Source organism: Oryzias latipes, chromosome 22 (genome assembly GCF_053564925.1).
Source record: "Oryzias latipes strain Hd-rR chromosome 22, Olatipes_Hd-rR_3.1".
In the NCBI taxonomy this organism is placed as follows: Eukaryota; Metazoa; Chordata; class Actinopteri; order Beloniformes; family Adrianichthyidae; genus Oryzias; species Oryzias latipes.
Genome location: NC_136258.1, coordinates 24,619,267 through 24,641,161, shown reverse-complemented (window position 1 = coordinate 24,641,161; position 21,895 = coordinate 24,619,267). Strand labels below are relative to the sequence as shown.

The 21,895-nt window shown below is 38.5% G+C and overlaps 1 protein-coding gene and 1 long non-coding RNA gene across 2 annotated transcripts; one reads left to right on the top strand and one right to left on the bottom strand.

The window, feature by feature from the left end:
- The first annotated feature begins 79 nt into the window (after window positions 1–79).
- Window positions 80–20,653, top strand: LOC111946869 (beta-1,4-galactosyltransferase galt-1-like). Its single transcript, XM_078940481.1, has 13 exons — window positions 80–161; window positions 2,492–2,582; window positions 2,700–3,328; window positions 3,790–4,120; window positions 4,202–4,377; window positions 4,476–6,537; window positions 7,274–7,502; window positions 7,631–7,790; window positions 7,875–8,084; window positions 8,182–8,338; window positions 11,118–11,154; window positions 19,484–19,593; window positions 19,801–20,653. The coding sequence occupies exons 2-6, from the start codon at window positions 2,556–2,558 to the stop codon at window positions 4,705–4,707; spliced, it is 1,395 nt and encodes a 464-aa protein (XP_078796607.1). The 5' UTR covers window positions 80–161; window positions 2,492–2,555; the 3' UTR covers window positions 4,708–6,537; window positions 7,274–7,502; window positions 7,631–7,790; window positions 7,875–8,084; window positions 8,182–8,338; window positions 11,118–11,154; window positions 19,484–19,593; window positions 19,801–20,653.
- A 128-nt stretch (window positions 20,654–20,781) lies between these two features.
- LOC144988974 (uncharacterized) lies at window positions 20,782–21,521 on the bottom strand. The gene is made up of 2 exons (XR_013653083.1): window positions 21,435–21,521; window positions 20,782–21,169 (listed from the first exon to the last, which is right to left on the bottom strand). It is a non-coding gene; the product is annotated as an uncharacterized LOC144988974 (long non-coding RNA).
- Window positions 21,522–21,895: the final 374 nt, after the last annotated feature.

Genomic DNA, 21,895 nt, shown 5'->3' with positions numbered 1-21,895 from the left:
AAAAAATAAATAAAAAGAAAGACCGAAAGATGCAATGAGGCAAACTCTGATTGGCCGATTGTCTCCAATCAGACCGCTGTGTGGGCTGTCTCGGTGGTTCCTAACGTGACTCATTTTACCACAGGTCGGATCACAAGAGACCTAAGCGTTCTCCTTCACAGGTGAGTAAGTTGAAGCTATAAAAATTACTATATTAATATAAAATAAGAATTTTCAAATGATTGAAAATGTATTCTATGTTTTTGTTGACTGATTTACTTAAGCTATACTTAAAAACATTGTAAGTTAATTTATGACATGATTTCTTCAACATCCACGTCCTAAAGTAGGCCTAATAGATATTAACACCAATGTATCAGTTCTGGAGCAGAAAAGTAATTTGATTTTGTAATTTCTCTTGTTTTTTTGTGGTTTAAAGTCAATACAAGTGGGCCTTTGTTATTTATTATTACTATTATTATTTATGATAGTTTGTATGTAAACAAAAATAAAAATACATTTTCCAGATGACCTCAAGTTTCCCAAAAAAATAACATTCATCCTTTAAAGGGAGGATGGGAGCAGAATTGCTTCTGCACAGGTGCATATCATTTTTTCATTGTAATAAACAAGCTTTGAACGCACAAATGACCTGCTTGAATGAATATCAAATTTGCATTTTCATGTTTAATACCCAACGTCTTGGGGTTTTAACTTTAAACAGTTCAGTTCTTGACAAATTCAGTACTTTTTCTTATTTATGTTCTATTCCTTCTTTATAAAAACATGTAACTTCATTCTTTTAGTCACATAACTCCTCAATATGACTATGAGTATGATTTCTGGAGGAAAAAAGTTTGTGTGCTTTAGAATTTAAAATAGTTGGAGCCTGCAGGGTGCTTAAAGGGGTTTAACTTAGTTCTTTGCTCCAAAAATTTCATCAAATTGAATAATCTAAGGTATGAATTAGTTTAACCGTGTTTTCCCCCAAGGAAATTTACAATGGGGGAAAAAGAAATTGTAAAAATTAAACCAGTAACTTACAGTTGTTAGACCATCTGGTCAGGAGAAACTCTCTTAAATGCTGTTAAATTAAAGTTATAAAATGCTTGGCGTGATGTCTCAAAATACCTGAGCATCAGGAAACATCTGCATATTTAATCAGCAATGCTGGAAAAAAAAGGCTATGCCACGTCTGAAAGGACGTGTCTTCCAGAAAACCAAATAATTCAGGTTTTTCCTGATGATACTTCAAGCGGAACTTGAACAATGCCGTTTTGTTTTTAATTCAAGGTTTTCTTTTTACTTAAACATGCCAGATACAGAACAAAAATATATTCTTTCTTAGAGACAGTATGAATGCCATCACAAAGTCTTGCCAAATCCTTTTCTTTTGTTTCGATTTGAGGGCAAGATGGCCAGTTGAATCTGAGATACAGTTTATTTTAAAGACTTTAGCGTTTCAAATGCAATAGCCATTGCAAAAATTACATTTATTGCTAGATATTACAAATAAGACCACACATCATTGTTTATAGTACCTACAACAAATTTGTAGTACTTATATTTATATAAAAACTTTAACCAAAATGTAGCAGTTTAGTTGAATTGTTTTTGAAGAAGAATACTATTCTAAATTAATTCATCCATGTTGTTTTTTAGGGTAAAATGACACTTAACCATGCATATTAACCATTTTTATAATTAGTATTAGTCCGTTTTTTACACAAAATATGGAATGGTGACTCAAATGGCACTGAACCCAAATACTAGTCTCACTGGTAATGTTCACACCCTTCAAACAAATATTCAAAACCATTACGGTATCCTTTAAAAGTAATTCATCCTTGAGCAAAATGTTTTTCAAAAAGTTAAATGGATCTTCTTTCTTTTGTAAAGCAAAATACTTTTTTGGCCTAGCACTTCAGAACCATAAAACAATGCCGGAAACAAAAGTAAAATTCTCCTGAACAAGTCGATTTTTTATGGCAAAATAACTGAAGTAAAGGTATGACGGATGTAAACCTGCCAAAGAATGTGTGGTTGTTGAACCAGGAACTAAATAAAGTGAAGTGATGAAGGCCCAAAAGGCCTTCATCACTTCAGAGTGCTTTCCTTCTCTGAGATAAAAATGGCGTCTCTGCCTCTGAAAGAGCTGTTTGCTTTGTGTGGCAGAAAATTTGAATCGCAAACTTCCTGATCAGACATCAGTAAAACATTTGTCCAAGCTGGTTTTAAAGAGAAAACTGCCTTTTCCCCCTGACACTCACACCCCATATCTATATACATATCTTTATATATCTACAGATATAGATGTATTATATATATAAAGTGTACGCTTTACGTATCTATATATATATATATATATATATATATATATATATATATATATATATATATATATATATATATATATATATATATATATATATATATATATATATATATATGCGACGTAATGTTTGCGCAGATTGGGTAGTGACAAGCATCAATGCCCACTGGTTTTTCGCAGAGACTTCAGGGAAATCCAGACAGCTCTACAAAATAGCAAAGGCACAACGTGGCGCAGTCAAGGAATGCGGACACCGCCTGCAATTCTAAAAGTCTGTGCCCAGAAATATCTTTTTTTATCCATTATTGTTCGAAACCCTTTCAATATTTTCCATTAACAGCCTTCAAGAACCACCTTTGTGACATTGTTGTTTTGTCTCCCATTTCAGTTCTACCTCAGATTGGGAATCGTCATGAATACTAGGACAGGAAACACAAACTGCCTCTGGAAGAGAGATTTTGTCCTTCTCATCTTTACTGGGCTCATGGTCTTGCTCATCTACAGCCTGACCACAGAAAAAATTAGAACAGAAAGGATTTTAGTCTCAAAGCTTCAAGAAAAACCCGTCCTTTGCCCAGTAGCAATCTCAGAGGAGAGCATCACTCCACTCAAAAATACCAAACACTACCTGGTGTCAGCCTTCATGGACCAGAGAGTGAAGGGTTTCGACATACGCATCATTGGCATTTTCAAGAGAGACTCCATAAATCCTCTTCACTGCTCTTTCTGCTGTGGTGGTGTGTGTAACAAAACCTCCCCAGCCACCATTCTCCCACACAGTGATCACTTTGGTTTTCCTTACACTGCCACAGATGTCCTGTGTCAGATCCCCAAAAACTGCGATCCTTCTTCTGTCACTGTTCTGACTCAGCCGTCATCGAATGCGTCTGACCATGTATTCATTCCTATAAGAAACAAAAAAGAGGAAATAAGGTTCAACTTCACCGTCTGTATCTCCAGCCTGTTTGGAGATTACAACAACGTGCTTCAGTTTGCACAGACTCTGGAAATGTACAAGTAAGACAAACCTTTCATTGCGCTGTGTTTAAAGTGCACTTATGGATTTACAATTAAGGGTTTTAAAAGGAGATGGTAGCTGGAGTTTGCATATTTCAGTTCCTGTTTCTGGTGCTCATAAAAAAGTGACTGAACATCAACAGGGAAATTGTTGTTACTGATCTAAACAATAGATAAGCCCTGCTCATCTGACAACAAACTGCCAATTTTCTCATCTGTCATTAAAACCTCAATTGTTTTATCATGTGAAACTTCAACGTTTTATTATTAACTCTTTATCTTTATTTTGAGTATTGGTAAATCTTGTGTATTTGTATCCAAGTGTTTGCCTGCCTTCTATGTAATTACTATTATTTGTTCCTATAGTTGGCTTACTGGGTAGACATTTGTATTAACATTTGAAATGTTAAACACAACTAATCATATGCTCCAAAGAGCCAATAACTTCTTCATGTTTGCAGGTTGCTTGGTGTGAACAGAGTGGTGATCTACAACACCAGCTGTGGTCCAGAACTGGAACGTCTTTTACAAAGTTACAGACAGGAGGGTTTTGTTGAAATGGTTCCATGGCCCATAGACAGGTTTCTGAATCCATCTAGGGGTTGGCTTTTCTCAAAACATGGAGGAGACTTGCATTACTTTGGACAGATCGTGACCCTTAATGAATGCATGTATCGGTCCATGGAGCGTTCACGCTATGTCCTGCTGAATGACATAGATGAGATCATAATGCCATATAAACACGAAAACCTGGTGTCTCTGATGAACTCGCTGGAACCACAACATTCAAATGTAAGTCAACTTAAAGGGAAAAATATCACCATTTGCTTTACGGTTCACGCTCATCTTTTGTTCCACATTCATGCACTTTAGGTTGGAGAGTTCCTCATTGAGAACCATATCTTTCCCAAAAAGCACTTTGAACCAAGTGGGAGGTTTCATCTTCCCCAGTGGGAGAAGGTTCCAGGAATCAACATTCTGGAGCACATCTACAGAGAAGACCCAGAAAGAGGGGTTTACCATCCACATAAGATGATAGTAAAACCAAAGTACTTTAAACAAATATTTACAAAAATGTTATGTGGAACAAAAAAGTCAAATATGAAGGATGTGATGAATTCACTACTTTGATTTCTATGTGTTTCAGGTTGATAGAGCAGACCTCAGTGCATGAAGTCCTTAGGAAGTTTGGAGAACGTTACAAAGTTCCACTGGAGGTCTGTCGCATTATTCACGTTTGTGTATCTATGCGTGGATATTTGAAGTTGGAGGAGCTTAATGAAGACAAACGACTTTGGGACTTCCAGGAAAAACTGATTCCTAATGTGGACAAGGCACTGAAGAGAGCAGGGCTGCTTCCAGCAGAACAACAAAACTGACTTTTTTAACATTCTTAGAAACAACACAAACTCAAAAAACAAAGTTGTTCAATTCAAGGTATTCTGATCTGTATCACAAACTAAAACAAAACTTAAAACTTTTGTTGAACTTTTTTTTAATAAAATAAACAATTTTACATGTTTGAAATGTAACAAAAGATTTGGGTCTGACTTAAAATAATAAAAGCACAGCTAAACGGTGGCGCAGTGGTTAGCGCTCTTGCCTCACAGCAAGAAGGCCTCCGTTCAAGTCCTGGCTGGGGGACATGAAAAACAACATCAACAGGGTCCTTTCTGTGTGGAGTTTGCATGTTCTCCCCCTGCATGCCTGGGTTCTCTCCGGGGTCTCCGGCTTCCTCCCACCATCCAAAAACATGCTTCATAGGTTAATTGGCAACTCTAAATTGTCCCTCGGTGTGAGTGTGAGAGTGAATGGGTGTGTGTTTGTGGACATTCTACCCTGCGACAGACTGGCGACCTGTCCAGGTTGTCCCCTCCCATAGCAAAGCAAAACTGAAGATGAGATCTCGTTTCTGTCACATTTACGTCTCCTAGACATAAATGAGAACTGTTTGAGACTAAACTGCTTTTCTCATTCTTCTCAAACATTTCTCCTGAGAAATAAGTCTCACAGTGAGCACTGTTTGAGATCTCAAAATTCTCTCACAACTGTCTCTTCTCCAGATCTCAATTAAGAGAAAAATGAGCCATATTATGTTGCGCTCAAGTATGTCTCAATTGGATATCCTTACTTCAAATTCCTATCTCAGTTATGTCTCAGTGAAAGACATCAATGGTTCTGTCTCTCGTTGCTCAATAATTTAGATCTTGTTTTAGCCTTTTTTTTAATTGTCTCAGCAAAAAGAAAAATGAGAGTAGTACAAGCCCTAAAATGAGTCTCAGGATGACACCATTATAGTTCATCTCTAGAAAATAATATTTATTTATTTATTTATTTTATGTTCAACTTAAAAAAGTTGTCTATTGCTTACACATTTATATAACTCAATTACAATTTCAAGAGAAAAAAAGTTAAATCATTAAGACGGTCATGTCCTCAAAAGACATATTTTTGAAACTTTTTAAAAAACATGAAATTTCAAGACAACGTTGCAGTGTCGATTTAATAAACTTTTCTTTTGACTGCTTAGATAAACATAAATGAAGAATGTATGTTGGGTTAATGATGCTAGGTTTAGTTAAACACAAACACACGCATGCACTGGCACACATGCATACACGCATAAGTGCATATACGCACACTTATATATTGGTGGGTATAAAACATTTAACACATTGATGTCTGAACTAAATAAAGGACATTTGGGATCAAATTTGGATCACCTTAAAGTGAACAAACAATAGATTTGAAACAAACAAATAAAATACATAAATAAAAATAATCAAATTAATAAATCAACTTTAGGGCGGTACAGATTTATGGGGTTCAGTTTGAGTTAATTTATCTTTGTCTTTAAAAATCCCCCTTCATGCAGCCTTACAAGCTGAAAATATTTTCTTTTTTCTTGATCTTAGTCTGCATCATATTGAACAAACAGAAGCCTGGAGTAACCCGATTTGAATTTTAAACTGTATCACAGCCTCACTTGACACAGATTTCTGATTGGTTGATCACAGTGGGAGGGAAAACTCTGTGGTTGACGTCACCAACGGGCCGGAATCTGCAAGCGGGAGAAGTGCAGAGAACGAGAGACTTTTGACGACCGTTTATCGTATTTTTTCTGCGTTTTAACAATCCGTGGGATGAATCTCCAACTTTTTTTTTGCTTGTCTAGAAAAGATTCAAGTAAAATCTTTGAAGTTTGCACGGTAAGTTTGCGATTTCTTTCCTCCAACTCTGAACTCAGTTGAATGCTAAAGGTGTTTTAAGCTAGCTCCGCCAGTACTGCAGACGTCTGGGCTACTCGCGGTGGCTGTGGCTGTATAAGTAATTATTAAATTTTAAAAAGGATAACTTGTACTTTTTGTAATAAAAAATAGACATATTGAAGTGTTATTTGCGGTGCAGAGTTTACAGGAATGAGCCTCGATATTTTTCCAAACGCGTGAGTGCTAAGTAACTGTTGGAAGACATTTTGCTCTTCAGTTAAGGGTCTGCAGGGTTCGTCCATTCACAGTGTGACGACACCACAGACCATTTCCATTATTGCAAACTTCAAAATGTGCAGTTTCAATGCATTTTTACGCTAAAGGCCTTTTCTTGTTTGAAAGATCATCTTGCAGACGTTTGGCCTGGCACGTGACGTCATCTTTTGAAACTGGTTATGGACATGTGTTTAAAGTGAAGTCATCATTAACTGCTCACATGTCTAGAAATCCTAATCTGAAAATTTAAGTATGCATATTAGGGAAACATGTTCTCAGCCCTCTGTCAGTGGTGGAGATGTTTAGAGAGCACAGATGTAGCTAAGCCAACAAATGTCAACACTGATATGTACAAGGATTTTAGTGAATCATATAAATCATATTTAAAAACCTATCCAGATCTTAATTTGTGCTGTATAAAATGTGTATACACGTTTTTTTTTCCCCTTTCTGATTCAAGGTGATCTAAATTCTACACGTGAAAATAAGTGAATCAGAACCCATGTTTCTCCACACTGCCATTATGGAGGTCCTACGAGAGCCACAAAAGACATCCTGGAAGAACACTTGCAGTCCATTGGAATAAATGGAGTTGTATGAGGATCTACGATTCATAGAAGAGGCTGACTTGCTGCCAGCTTTGAGACCTGTTCAAGCCCGGAAACGTCTTGCTTTCTGGAAATTGAAATGTGAGTGTCAAACATTACAAATGAGTTTTTGTAATGCACGGAAGTGGATATGAATATGAATGGGTAACACACTGACAGTACAGTGTAAACTTAATACACTTATACTGTTTGTTTGTTTTTTGTTGCAGACCAAACACCAGAGAACAGCACATCGTCATCTGTTGAGACCTCACCAACACAATCATCATCACTTTTGTTATTGTCACCGAGGTGTTCGTCATCCACATCTTCCAGAAGCTGAGGACTGTACATACATTGACTGGGAGGACAGCTTTGAAATTCCTTGGAGTAAGTTTTCTGAGGAATTTGTGCAGAGGGGAAAGAGACCTGGCCCAAGACTAAGGAAGGAAATGGTTTGCACTCTTTTTGCAGAAATGATGAAAGCAAGACGGTTTTCCAGACTCTAAAAGGCTGCAGATGATGCGGGGAGAGCAGAGTGGCTGCTCAGAAGAGATGAGATGTTAAAGAGATGCGCTTTCTTCTGCTCTGCTACTTTAATGAGGAGGATGCCATGTTCTTGTAGAAGATGGAGACGAGGTCCAGCTGCAGCAGGTGCCGTTGACTCCAACTGTTATTTATGTGGTAAGTAAAGTTTCAAATGTTAAATTATTCTAAAGGTTTTGTCTTTGTACACTGTACATGAGTGACATGTTTACTTCATCCATTGTTCTGTCTTTAGGACAGTCTTGCTTTTCCCCAAGGAGGTTCATGCTCATTTGGAACCGCTCCATCGTACACAACAACATTGCAGCACTGTGCCTGATGTTCAGAAGCTACTTCTGCTTTAACAGTCATTATCCAACTGAGCTGGCTTCAACCCTGGAGTTTCTGCAAAGGTACATATTTATGAGTGCTGTCATGCGATTCATTTTTGGGTGTGGTTAGTTAATCATGACCTGCAGTTAATTATTCTAATTAATCTTGTATTAATCTAACTCAGGGCTGCTCATCCCTGGTCCTTGAGATCTACCACCCTGCCTGTTTTCCAACTCTCCCTGAATTGCTTGCTGCTGATTAGCTGGACCAGGTGTGTTCATTCAGTCAGAATGTGGAGACGTCTGGTTGAGCTGATCAACAGCTAGCAGGGCTTGGAGATCTAGAAAACAGGCAGGGTGATGGATCCCAAGGACCAGGAATGAGCAGCCCTGGCTAACCTAAAATTTAGCTGTGAAAAATCCTTATTTTGGGGTAATTTGATTTAAATAGCAAGATTGTGTCACAGTAAAAGAAATATAAAATACAATTTAAAGGGTGGCTTTATGAAGTTTTCTTAGTGTAACAGACTTTTTTCCAACCTTTACTTTTGTACCACTAAGTGGTAATTCTTCAGTCTCAAACAGAACAAAGGCCTAAGCCAAAGTGCTCTAATTTAAAAAACTCCAAGTCTAACCATAAGTTGGTTTCTGGATTATTTTTTAACCATTTTAAGATTTATTGTAATCTATTTGCAAGAAAGTATTTGTGGAAATTAGGTAATTCTAATCCTCCACAGCTTTTTGCAGATTTTAAAGTTTTTAGACTAATTCTTGCAGGTTTATTGTTCCATAGAAAGCTTGATATGGATGAGTCTAATGTTTTGAACCATTTTAATGGCGGTTGTGTGGGAATCACTGAGAAGAGATAATTAACTTTGGGTAAGATTTTCATTTTAACCGTGGCTACCTTGCCCATAAGGGACAGAGGCAGGTTGGTCCAGCGTGTTAGGTCGTCCTGTATGCTTTTCAGTAATGGGGTGTGGTTTAGCTGCACCAGTTCTGAAAGTTTGGGGGAAAAGTAGATACTCAGATATTTGATATTTCCTGTTTTAACTGGAATTCTGAGTCTTTGTTCCATATTCCTGTTGAGTGGTAATAAAACAGACTTATTCCAATTAATGGAATAGTCTGATATGGAGGAGAATTCATTTATGATCATTGCTGTTTCATTTACAGAATGTAAATTCCTTAAAAACAGTAATATGTCATCTGCATAAAGACTAATTTTATGATGGCTGTGTTTGGTTTTTATTCCTATAATGCTCTCATTCTGTCTTATTGCTGCAGCTAAAGGCTCAATTAATATAGCAAAAAGAGAAGGAGAGAGTGGGCAACCCTGTCTGGTTCCTCTTCCAAGAAAAAACCTGTTTAAAGTCTGTTTATTAGTTCTAACTGATGCATTGGGGTTGTGATATAATATTTTGATCCAATTGATGAATGCTTCTCCAAAACCAAACTTATGGAGGGCAGCAATAAGGAACTTACAATTTACTCTGTCAAAGGCTTTTTCAGCATCCAGCGATAGTACCGTCATTTCCTGGTTTTCAATGGTGGCAAAGTCTATTATATTAACTAGTCTACGGACATTATCATCCGAGTGTCTACCTTTGATGAATCCAGTTTGGTCGAAGTGAATTATGTGAGGAGTGATTTTTTTCTATTCTATGCTAGTGCTTTGCAGATAATTTTTACATCTGCATTGATTAAAGAAATAGGGCGATAGCTTGAAGGACTAGTGGGATCTTTGTCTGGTTTTAGAAGAAGAATTATGTTGGCTGAGTTCATGTTAGGTGGCATTGATTGGCTCTCATTAATATATGTGACCGTTTTATAAAATGTTGGTGCCAGTTGTTCCCAGAATTCCTTATAAAACTCAGCAGGAAAGCCGTCAGGCCCTGGTGCTTTACCATTGGGCATAAGTAACAGAGCTTCATGAAGTTCAGACAATGAACGCGGAGAGTCTAAATTTGTGATTTGATCCTCATTTAACCTGGGCAGGTTTACATTATTAAGAAATGAGTCAATACTTTGCTCTGACGGATTGATCTGTGGTGTGTACAAGTTTTTATAAAAGTTTTCAAATGCGTTATTAATTTTGACCGGGTCATGAGTGACACAATATTTCAATTTCTAAAGAACCCGAGAGAAACTAACGTCGCTTAAGTGAATTAGGACAAACGAAAAATAACTAGAACTTTAAAATGGGTCCGAATCAAGACTGTCGGAAATATTTTTCACATGAACCTTTTCTCCAAACATTTTTGAGTCTTTAAATAAAAATTCAAATTCTAAAACTCAACTTGACCCCCTTTTCAACTTTTGTTTAGTTTTTATTTACCTTAAAATAATAACATTTCGATATAAAAAGTATATTTAAGGCTTAAAAAGAACAATCAAGAAACAAGTAGTTAATAAAAAAAGGTAAAACAGAATAACTTACCAGCCGCTGCGCTGTTCATACCGAAGAAAATGACGCTCAAAACCCCCCAAATCCTCATTCCCTAAACTGTGACGTTAATAGAATCTAGACTGTAACCTTATATGTACAGAGCTGAACAGATAAAACTCACAAAAACCTTTGTCTGATAAATAACTCTTTCATTTGCCTCTGATGAATCCGGTCGGTCTCTGCGCGCTCACTCACACCTGTGCTCGCGCTCCCCAGCATCTCTTCTGTTCGCGCTTAACTCCGCCTGCACACGCGCTCAACCCGCACGCGCTTTCATCCGAAAGATGAAAAAAAAAATAAAAAGAAAGACCGAAAGATGCAATGAGGCAAACTCTGATTGGCCGATTGTCTCCAATCAGACCGCTGTGTGGGCTGTCTCGGTGGTTCCTAACGTGACTCATTTTACCACAGGTCGGATCACAAGAGACCTAAGCGTTCTCCTTCACAGGTGAGTAAGTTGAAGCTATAAAAATTACTATATTAATATAAAATAAGAATTTTCAAATGATTGAAAATGTATTCTATGTTTTTGTTGACTGATTTACTTAAGCTATACTTAAAAACATTGTAAGTTAATTTATGGCATGATTTCTTCAACATCCACGTCCTAAAGTAGGCCTAATAGATATTAACACCAATGTATCAGTTCTGGAGCAGAAAAGTAATTTGATTTTGTAATTTCTCTTGTTTTTTTGTGGTTTAAAGTCAATACAAGTGGGCCTTTGTTATTTATTATTACTATTATTATTTATGATAGTTTGTATGTAAACAAAAATAAAAATACATTTTCCAGATGACCTCAAGTTTCCCAAAAAAATAACATTCATCCTTTAAAGGGAGGATGGGAGCAGAATTGCTTCTGCACAGGTGCATATCATTTTTTCATTGTAATAAACAAGCTTTGAACGCACAAATGACCTGCTTGAATGAATATCAAATTTGCATTTTCATGTTTAATACCCAACGTCTTGGGGTTTTAACTTTAAACAGTTCAGTTCTTGACAAATTCAGTACTTTTTCTTATTTATGTTCTATTCCTTCTTTATAAAAACATGTAACTTCATTCTTTTAGTCACATAACTCCTCAATATGACTATGAGTATGATTTCTGGAGGAAAAAAGTTTGTGTGCTTTAGAATTTAAAATAGTTGGAGCCTGCAGGGTGCTTAAAGGGGTTTAACTTAGTTTTTTGCTCCAAAATTTTCATCAAATTGAATAATCTAAGGTATGAATTAGTTTAACCGTTTTTTCCCCCAAGGAAATTTACAATGGGGAAAAAGAAATTGTAAAAATTAAACCAGTAACTTACAGTTGTTAGACCATCTGGTCAGGAGAAACTCTCTTAAATGCTGTTAAATTAAAGTTATAAAATGCTTGGCGTAATGTCGCAAAATACCTGAGCATCAGGAAACATCTGCATATTTAATCAGCAATGCTGGAAAAAAAAGGCTATGCCACGTCTGAAAGGACGTGTCTTCCAGAAAACCAAATAATTCAGGTTTTTCCTGATGATACTTCAAGCGGAACTTGAACAATGCAGTTTTGTTTTTACTTCAAGGTTTTCTTTTACTTAAACATGCCAGATACAGAACAAAAATATATTCTTTCTTAGAGACAGTATGAATGCCATCACAAAGTCTTGCCAAATCCTTTTCTTTTGTTTCGATTAGAGGGCAAGATGGCCAGTTGAATCTGAGATACAGTTTATTTTAAAGACTTTAGTGTTTCAAATGCAATAGCCATTGCAAAAATTACATTTATTGCTAGATATTACAAATAAGACCACACATCATCATAGCAACCCAGTCTCATCCTAAAATGTGCAGTAGCTACATTTGTCCACATGGAAATGCGTGAGAGTTTTACAAAAACGCCCCCTAAACTGTGACGCGGATACGTTTCATTTTTTATTCATTTTCTACGAGCCTTTTCAGGATCACGTGACTTTGGAGGTTTTGCCCAATGAGTTATATCATGATATAATATATCATGATATAACTCATTGGTTTGGCCTGCCGTGAGCAAAAAACATGGCGGATGCACGTTCATTTTTCGGTGGAATATCCCATAAAACAAGATATTTTGAGGACTAATTTTTATTTTGACAACACTTCTAGTGAGAAATATACATTTTTCTTTTAAAATATGCTTTCATTTTGGACATACAGTTTGTAGTTTGCTTGTTTCGTACAACTTTTTCTCCCAAAGGCTTTGTTACGTTGGACAATAACGTTAACTTTCATTCATATCTGCAGACGTGCGCGTGGGTCACGTGATTAATGTTTTTCTTTTTTTCCGCAGAAAATGCCATAAAATAGGAGTGATTGTGGACCAATTTATTTTTGAAAACATTTCTAGCAGTATATATCCTCTTTATTTTCATAATATCCGTTCATTGAAGACATGCAGTTCATATTTTGTTTTTTACGTTCAACTTTTCCTCAAAGGATCTGAACGCGTTTGATCTTTTCCATAAATATATGCGGGCTGACGTGGGTCACTTGACGTGACGTGACGTGACGTGACGTGAGTTTCTCTTTTTTTCATATAGAAGATCTCGTGAAAAGGTACGTTGCTATTTATTTATTATTTACATTTCTACGGACCCGTGTATAGGTTTCATGCTGTGTTGTTGCGACTTTGAAGGACATTTAAACAAACCGGAAGAATGTTGTTCAGGAATGGACTGGAGAGTTCTCTAAATTTACTTAGCGATTTTTTTTATTCAATATTCTTTTACATGTTAAAGTATTCACACTACAAGTCTAAATGTTGTGTACAATTTCTGATCTTTTCCATCATATCTGTGGGCTGACGTGGGGTCATGTGACGCGAGTTTCTTTTTTTCCTGTGGAAAAAAATCTCGTAAAATAAGATCGTCTGAGGTTTAATATTTACGTTTAATAACATTTCTAGGGACCGATGTACTCTGTCGTAACGTCCATGCAAACGTATTTTTTCAACATCAACCAATTGAGTTTAGAAATACACTGTAAATAATAAAAAAGACGTTTGGCTCCAAACTGGTTTTGTGATTGGTCCCACTTTTATCGGGAAGGTTAAGTTCTAAAAGTAAGCCCTGCGACAAACAGGTTTTAATTTTTACAGAAATTAATGTTCCCATTACTAATGCAAACTTTTTGTTTTGCAGATACTTAAAGAAACAAAACATCAAATATTTCTCAGAGGGAAGATATGTCCCATGACAGATTGCAGTTGCAGTTGTTTTTATACAAACTTTATTGACTGTAACAATTTAAAACAACAATTCTAAACAGCAACAAGAAAGAAACAAACCAGGGGATTATTATGAAATTTTTCACAAAAACATTGAAACTGACGCACAGATTGAATGTTTTAAATGCTTTCTTATTGTCAGAGTTATTTATTGTGTTCATGTTTTGTTTGAACTCATTGATAAAGATAGAAAAATGGGGGGTATAATTTCTAACTTTGTATTTATGAATGTGCCATATGAATAAAAATAATAAAAGGTTAATGATGTAGAATTGTTCTTTTTTATGGGATGGACAGTGTGTTAGGCACGACAGATTGCAGTAAAACAGTCAAACTGCTACCACAATAGTGTTGAACTTCTGTTGAGAATAATTCATTCATAAATCTGTCTATATATTAGAATATCAGCATCTGGATCATTTACGTCTATTTTAACATAAAAGGGGCTAAAAAGAACTAACATCAACGAACAACTACTAATAAATATTATAGGAAATAAGGAAACTAAGTATAAAAAAGTAAAACAAAAGAAATGTACAAAGTATATTATTTATTATTGTAAATAAAAAAATAAACATGTCTGACTAAGAGTGGGGGTTGAGGGCGGGGTTTTTTTTGTCTCTTTTTTGGAATCCAGCGTAGAGGCCATGACCCCCCCCCCCCCCTGCAAGAAAAGTAGAGAAGGTTCCATCATACAGTGATAGAAGACGATGGGCAACAGTTTGTTCACTCAGTGCTTACAGGACGACTGTTTTTAATTTGATTTGTGTCAGTTATCCTTTGTAGGAAATATTAGTATTATTCAAATATTTATGAATAATTACAATATTACATTGATTTTTAACGCATAGCACAAAAGCATCAAATAATCAATATCTAACAACTTGTAGAACATGAATAATAAAACTTGGACATGCATCCATTATCTACCCCTTTTCTCCTTTTATTGACAAAGAAAATTAGAAAATATTTATATAATTTTAAATAAACAAAAAAAAAACAAATTAAGCTGATTATTATTTGGACTTATTTATTTGCGACCAAGCAAAAAAACTGATGGAAATTCATGTTGAAGAGGCACGTTGCTGGATTGTCTATACGTATTTTAACCATAACCCCGCCTTCTTTACTTGCAAATAGGCACTTCAAAATAAATAAATAAATTCATTAATAATATATCCAAAATAAGACATGACTATCACTCCATTGACTCCATCTGGGTTTCATAAATAAAACAAAAACGTTTACCACTCAAAACAATCTTCAGATCTCTAACATAGTAAATTTGCCAAACAAATTAATAAAAAAAAGCATGTATATACATTAGACTTCTACTTTAAAATAGTAATAATGTGAAATAAAAACTGCTCCTTTTTTCTTTTGATGTCCTCATTGCATATTAATCTTTTCCTCCAATCACACGGCTGCATTCTGAAAGATGAAAAGTGTAAACTTGTTTAAGAGATGTTTAAGAGGACTACTTTAAACTAAGATAAATGTGTTAGAAAATAAAGTAATAATGCATAGTTATTTTATAATAAAAGACTAAAAAAGGCAAATTAATAATACAAAATCAAAATCTTTACAAATTCTGTAAGTATTTTGTTGTATTACTTTTTATTGGAAATGCAAAGAAAAGCGACAAATTAGAATAACTGGTTTGAACATGAATTATTGCACAAAGACGGAAAAGTGGGCGTGTCTCCAGGAAAGAGATCCTCATGACAACCAAGAGGATTTTTTTTTTTTTTAACTTGTCCTGTCCAACAGCTGGGCAGACAGATGAGAGCTGAGGGCCTCTTGTGTTGGACATATTTTACTTTAACAAGAGGGGTTATTAATCTTCAGACAAACCAAAGGTATGTCTGAATAAACCCCTTTTGTAATTGAGGCCAAACTTTATTAATTTCAATCATGTCTGAAAATCTTTGGTGATGGACCGGACGGAAAAGGAAAGAGGGGAAGAAGAGAGAGGGACGTTAGAGAGAGGGGGGGTAGGGGGTGATAATAGGAGGGGAAGGGGGATAAGACCATGAAGCAGCATAAAGCAACAAGTTTACTGGTTGTTAATCATTATGGTAAGGTTCAAATGTAGTACATAAAGGGCGGAGCCTGTCCACACACACACTCAAATGTTATAAACACACCTGCTAGCTGCAAAAATGTCCACCTGTCGACATGTACACAAAACAGATAGTGTTCACACACGCATTCTTATGCCTTAAAACCAACTAGTGTGAAATATTTCAGTCATTCAGTCATGCAAACTGTTAGTGCAAAGGTGAGCTAACACCAGTGCTCAGGTGAGTGTTTATGTTCTTCTAAAATGGATGGTGGAACGTGAAAAGAAGGAGGGAGAGTGCCCAGCCATCCCCACCCCAAGACCCCCACCGCAGCAGCAGCGGCAGCCGGAATCCCCCCAATGCCACACGGGAACCGGCAGGGAACAACCGCCGCCCGGGCGACCAAGCCCGCCACCCAGGCCAGGGCCAGCAGGGCCGCCCCAAGGCCCCCAGAGCCAGAGAGCAGGGAGGCACGGAGGGAAAGAGAGCGCCGCCCCAGCCCAACCAGGAAAGCAGCCCCCCCACCGCGCCGGGAGAACCCAACGCAGGGCCCCACCGGAGAAGGATGCCCACAGCCCCAGACGACCACCCCACCACCACCCAGGAGTTCCGGGCATCCCCCCGCCCCAACCCCAGGTATGAGCCAGGACCCCCCAAGGGAGACCCGCTCCGCACTCCAGGCAGCCATCCGCCCGGCCCACGGTTGGTCCAGGGAGGAGCGAGGCAGGGGCCCGCCGCCCCCGCCCAGGAGGGGGGAACCCCGGGGAAAAAAGAGGGCCCACAAGGGGTGTTGTAAATATGGCCCGACCAGGCTCGGCCACAGTTGGAAATTTGGCGGGGCCCAGCACTCAGGGGCAAGGACCAGAACCCACCCCCCAGGGACACGAACACCCCCGGCTCAGATGTAATGTGATCCCCCCCACCGCGCGGAGAGAGCACCGCCGGGCCCAGGAAGCCGGCACCCCGGGGACACGGCCGCCGTTGCAAAGGGGCCCGTACCTCCCACCAGGGAAGAGGCAGGGGACAGATGGTCCTAGGTCCCACCTTCCTTGCAAAATGTGTGTGCGTGTATGTGTGTTTGAGAGGGTGTGTGTGTGCATGTGCGTGTGTTTATGTTGGGATGTATATATTGAGGGGGGAGGGGTGTGTGTACTAAGGGGGGTGCAGTTAAAATTGGTGGGTAGGGCACTAAGGGGATATCTCCTGATTACTCACAGTGACGTCCCCTCACCCTCCCCACCAAGGGGCCCTAAATGTCTAAGGTGCAGTTAAAATTGGCGGGTAGGGTGCTAGGAGGACATCCCCCAACAAGGGGGCCAGGCCCACCCAGCTCAGGGGCCCCACCCCCGGAGGCGCCGACACCCCAGGCCCAGCACCACCCCCCCCACACAGAGAGAGAGGAGCCAGAAAGCGTTGCCCCCCCCCCCCCCCCCGGAGCAAGCCCAGGCCCCCACCCCCAAACGCCGGCCCTAGAAGAGCTCTGGTCAGGCCTTGACGGGACCGAGGCAGCCAACCGGCCGGGGAAACCGCCGATGGCCTCAGCGGAGACCCCGACCCGTCAACCCCCCCTGCCCCGTACCAATAGTGCCCTAACCAAGAGGATTTTTGATACGGAGGCTGATGCTTCAAAGAGAAAAGAAACGTCAACAGCCAGTGCTGATCAGAACACAATCCAATGTTCTCATCATTTGAATAAATCCTGAAATGTTCATCTGCTGGTGTTTGTCTGCATTTCTTGATGAAATTTTGCTGCAAAATAAACCCATTAACCATCACCGTTCTGCCTGTGATGGAATAAACGCCAGGGCTACAATTGGAAGATATATGGTAGTCAAGATTTTCTTGGAAAGGATTCTTTTTTTTTTAAATAATATTTTATAGAATCTTTTAATAGTGTGTAAAATGTTTTTAACTACAAAGCATTTTAATTGCATGTTATATGTTTTATATAAACTGTAATGCCCATTAAAAAGAAAAGCATAACTAAACTTGAACTGAATTATTTTTTTCTTATTAAAGATTTGAGGAAAAGTGTAAAAATAACCACCAGATGAATAATTCTGTGATTGATCTGAGTCAACGTTTCTATGGCAACTACTGTCCCCAATCAGGAGTAAGCTTGTTGAAAGTCCACAATGCTTCCACTGAAAGTGTGCTTGGTGGAATTTGTCAAACAAACATTCAAGGTGGCACATGCTTTTACTGAGGCATCTGTTGGTCAGTCTATAATTTGAATAACTTGTGATAAAGAAACAGTTTTATAAAACAAATAACTGGAATTAGCAAAAACATAGTTAAAAGGGTATCACAACAAGAATGGTTAATCTGACCCATAGAATGACTGACTAACAGCTGTTTGTTTCTCTTTAGAAGTCTATAGGATTACAGCTCCTTGTACTTCCTGTTTGGAACGTGAGGGGGAGGAGTCAGTCCAGGTCTCTGAGACAGAGACTGTTTTAAAATATTTACCAAACCAAGTCCAGCTGATCGTTGTTACAACGTTCTTTATGTAAATTTGAAGAAAAACCCAAAATAGGTCAATCATAACACTTAAATATATCAGGAAATTACTGTTCCTTTTTTGCCGGGAAACCGGCGGTGGCGCGAGCGCTGCCATATCATTAGCTAATGTAACCCCGATTCTCACAAACCTCCCTTCTTCTGCTCGACCACAATAACTATACAGTCGAAACAAATAATTAATACATTTTTCTATGATCATAGTACCCTGCAGTCGTGTTACGTTCAGTCTCTCGATGGAGGCTGTATTTTTCAGCACCGCTCTTCCGTCACAGCAATAACAACAGCTGCATTCATCTGTCAGTTGAAAATACTTTCAGATGATCTGAAAGTATTTTTATTTCTGCCTCGTGTGTTTACATTTCTTACCTTTGAGACTTCTTTAGCTCGTGCAGAGATGCAGAAAGCACGACAACCAGATTACCTTATTGACGCCCAACACCCACCGACCGGCGCGCGGATACGTGGGGGTGGGGTGGCTTTATGTGCACGGCGCGCACGCATGCGTGTTTGCACTAAAATTTTCACATGGCCTCTTTGGCATATAAACCTAACATTTCTATCATTTGTGTCTAAATTACGAGCATTAAATAACACAACTTGATGTGTGTGTGTCAAAAAATATTCCATGTTGGGTCTAAATCAGATAGGCATTGTTCATCATATCAAATATTTACATATTTACTGTATTATACTGTTTTCATATATTTATTACTTTTATCATCTTAATTGTCCTAAGATTTATGAAAAAATTAAAATCACACACTGAAAAATAGGGTTTGCTTTATCATTTTATTCTGCATAATGGAATGTTTGGCTCAAAACTGAGCTCTTTGGCATCAACTCAACCATTGGGTTTGGAGGAATAGAGTTGCTACCTATGACCCCAAGAACAGCTTCCCCACTGTCAAACATGGAGGTGGAAGCATTATGCTTTGTGGCTATTTTTCTGCACAGAGCTACGTCACCACGTTGATGGAGCCATTAATGGAAAATCCTGAGTGAGAACTTCCTACCCTCCTTAAGCCAGGACCCTTCAAATCAGTCATGGATGGGTCTTCCAACAGGTTAGTGACCTAGAACCTACAGCCAAGGCAACCAAGGAATGGCTGAAGAACAATCATATCAAGGTCATGGAGAGGCCCAGCCCATATCAATCCTATGGAGAGATCTCACAGTCGCCAAGCAACAGCCACCAAATATTCATGATGTAGAAGGGTCAAAAGAAGGGCAAATAAATTTATATAAATTCTTTCAACTTGATTTCTTTCTAGGTTTGCAATTCTGCACAACAAACAAGGGACAAAAACTGTTTTTCCTCCAAATAAAGGGAAAAACCTTGAAACTTCATGCAAGTTCTTGGCAACTGCCATTTCCCAAATCCTGCTCATACTGGACCCACCACGCACATCTCCATGTCTTGGATATAAGTAATTAACTTGCCAATAACAAAGTCTTATTAAAGGTCACTGAGGTGAACTTTCTAGACAAGTGCGGAAACTGTATAGTGTAAGGCTGATCTGCAAATAAAAGTCCATAAAAGTCATCTTGGTCTATAGTAGGCACAGAGCACGGTTCACAGCTTCCCTTTCCTGGGCATCCCCATCTCAGCTGATCTAACTTGGTTTCCTAACATCCAGGACGTTAGCAACAAGGCACATTAGCACGTCTGAAGCTGCTGGCAACCTACCGCTCAGCCAGTCCAACTGCATCATGGTCTGGCTCTCAGATCAAACTGAAGAAGAGCAGCAGAAGCTTCAGTGCTGAAGATACTGGAGCAGATCATCGGCTACCCCCTTCCCTACCTGTCATCCTGTCTGAGTAAAGGAACGTGTCGAGGACAGCACCCTTCCTGCAGCTAACATACTGATAAATACACGTATCACTCCACACTTCTAATATTCTTAATTTCTCATGTCATTTACCCCTAATTTAAGATAATTCATTGTCATTTTGTTACATTTACTTCAGTCTTGCTACAATTAAAATGTAGTCAGTACCCTGACAAAGGATTTGGAGATGCATAGCACATTTATTATATGAGTTTAATGGGACAGTGTTTCATTCTAAGGTGTTGGACATACAAATCAAAGGCCAAACGTTTGAGTTAAAATGAGAAGTGTCTTCAGCACAGGTGTGAGCACTGAAATGTTTAGCTAGTGTTGTAGAAACTTGAACGGAGGTAAAAAATAATGTAATTGTTGAAATTTAGGTTGAAAAAATCTTCATTGGTGCGGTGCAGAAAAAATCTCTCATTTGAATTAAAAGTCATTTATTGGTACAAAGTTGAAATGAGGTTTTCCTTCATATAAGCCTTTTTTTAGGGGTGGAGCTGGGGCTTGAACTGCAGAAAGTCTCCTCCTCAGCAGACAATTAGTCCCTCACGTCCTCTCTCCATCAATGCCTCTGTGCTGCCTGAGAATGAAATGAAGAGGAAAACACATAAATGCCACAAGCCCTGGACATCCATGCAGATCACAAATAGAAACCACCTGGCTTTGTGGGGCAGAACCTTCCAAAAGCTGGAGGAGAGCTCTTCAACCACACTTCAAGGACCCGCAGTGCTGCTGGACTTCACCAACCACAGTCTGGTCAGCAGCATGACATCATAGAGCCTTTAGTTCTTTACCATGGCACCATAACCTGCAATCCATCACATCATGCTTGATCAGTTATGCAACAACTTTAGAAAGTGTAACCCTTGTGCTATCCTAGACACTTTAACATTGGGAGTTGGGTCATCTAGACCCACTAGACAGAGCTCTGAACCTTTTTTCTTCAATGATTTGTGATCTTCACTGGTGTCCATGGATTACATGAAATCTTTCCACCTTTGTCATGGTAGGGAGAACACGTCAATGTGAGGGTGGGGTCACAAGATAGCACAAGGGTTACAAAAGATTTTTACCATATGTTGATGACAGCTGATTCTTGTTTTCCTGATGCTCAGACAAAGCCCTTCAGTGTTTTTCTCTGGGTCATTTTGATTGGTCCTTGCGGGAAGAGATTAATGCATTAATAATACTGAAGAAATCAAGAGATATTCCACATCAACAGCATGAGAGTAACATGAAAGAAACAAGCCAACATTTATCTACAACATTACCACAATCTTTACCTGGACGTATCATTCTGGTAACGTCTGCTCCAGCTTTTCTGACTTCCGCTTGTTCCAGCCACCGGCCTGAACGGCGAGGATGTCTGTGCAGAATGAAAGGATCAAAATGTATTAAACTGAGAAAACAAACTACACAAAAAGGATGCATCTTCAATGAGTATTTACCAGTTTTTGACACATATGTCAGGGCTCCAGACTGCGAGCAATTGGTCGCATTTTGTGACCAAAATTTGAGAGTGTGCGACTGAATT

Excerpts from the sequence above, each read along its gene's own strand:
- LOC111946869 (XM_078940481.1), top strand. The coding sequence starts at position 2,556 with ATGCGGACACCGCCTGCAATTCTAAAA. Across the intron at positions 3,329-3,789 it reads CAGACTCTGGAAATGTACAA|GTTGCTTGGTGTGAACAGAG; the intron begins GTAAGACAAACC and ends TCATGTTTGCAG. Across the intron at positions 4,378-4,475 it reads AAGATGATAGTAAAACCAAA|GTTGATAGAGCAGACCTCAG; the intron begins GTACTTTAAACA and ends TATGTGTTTCAG.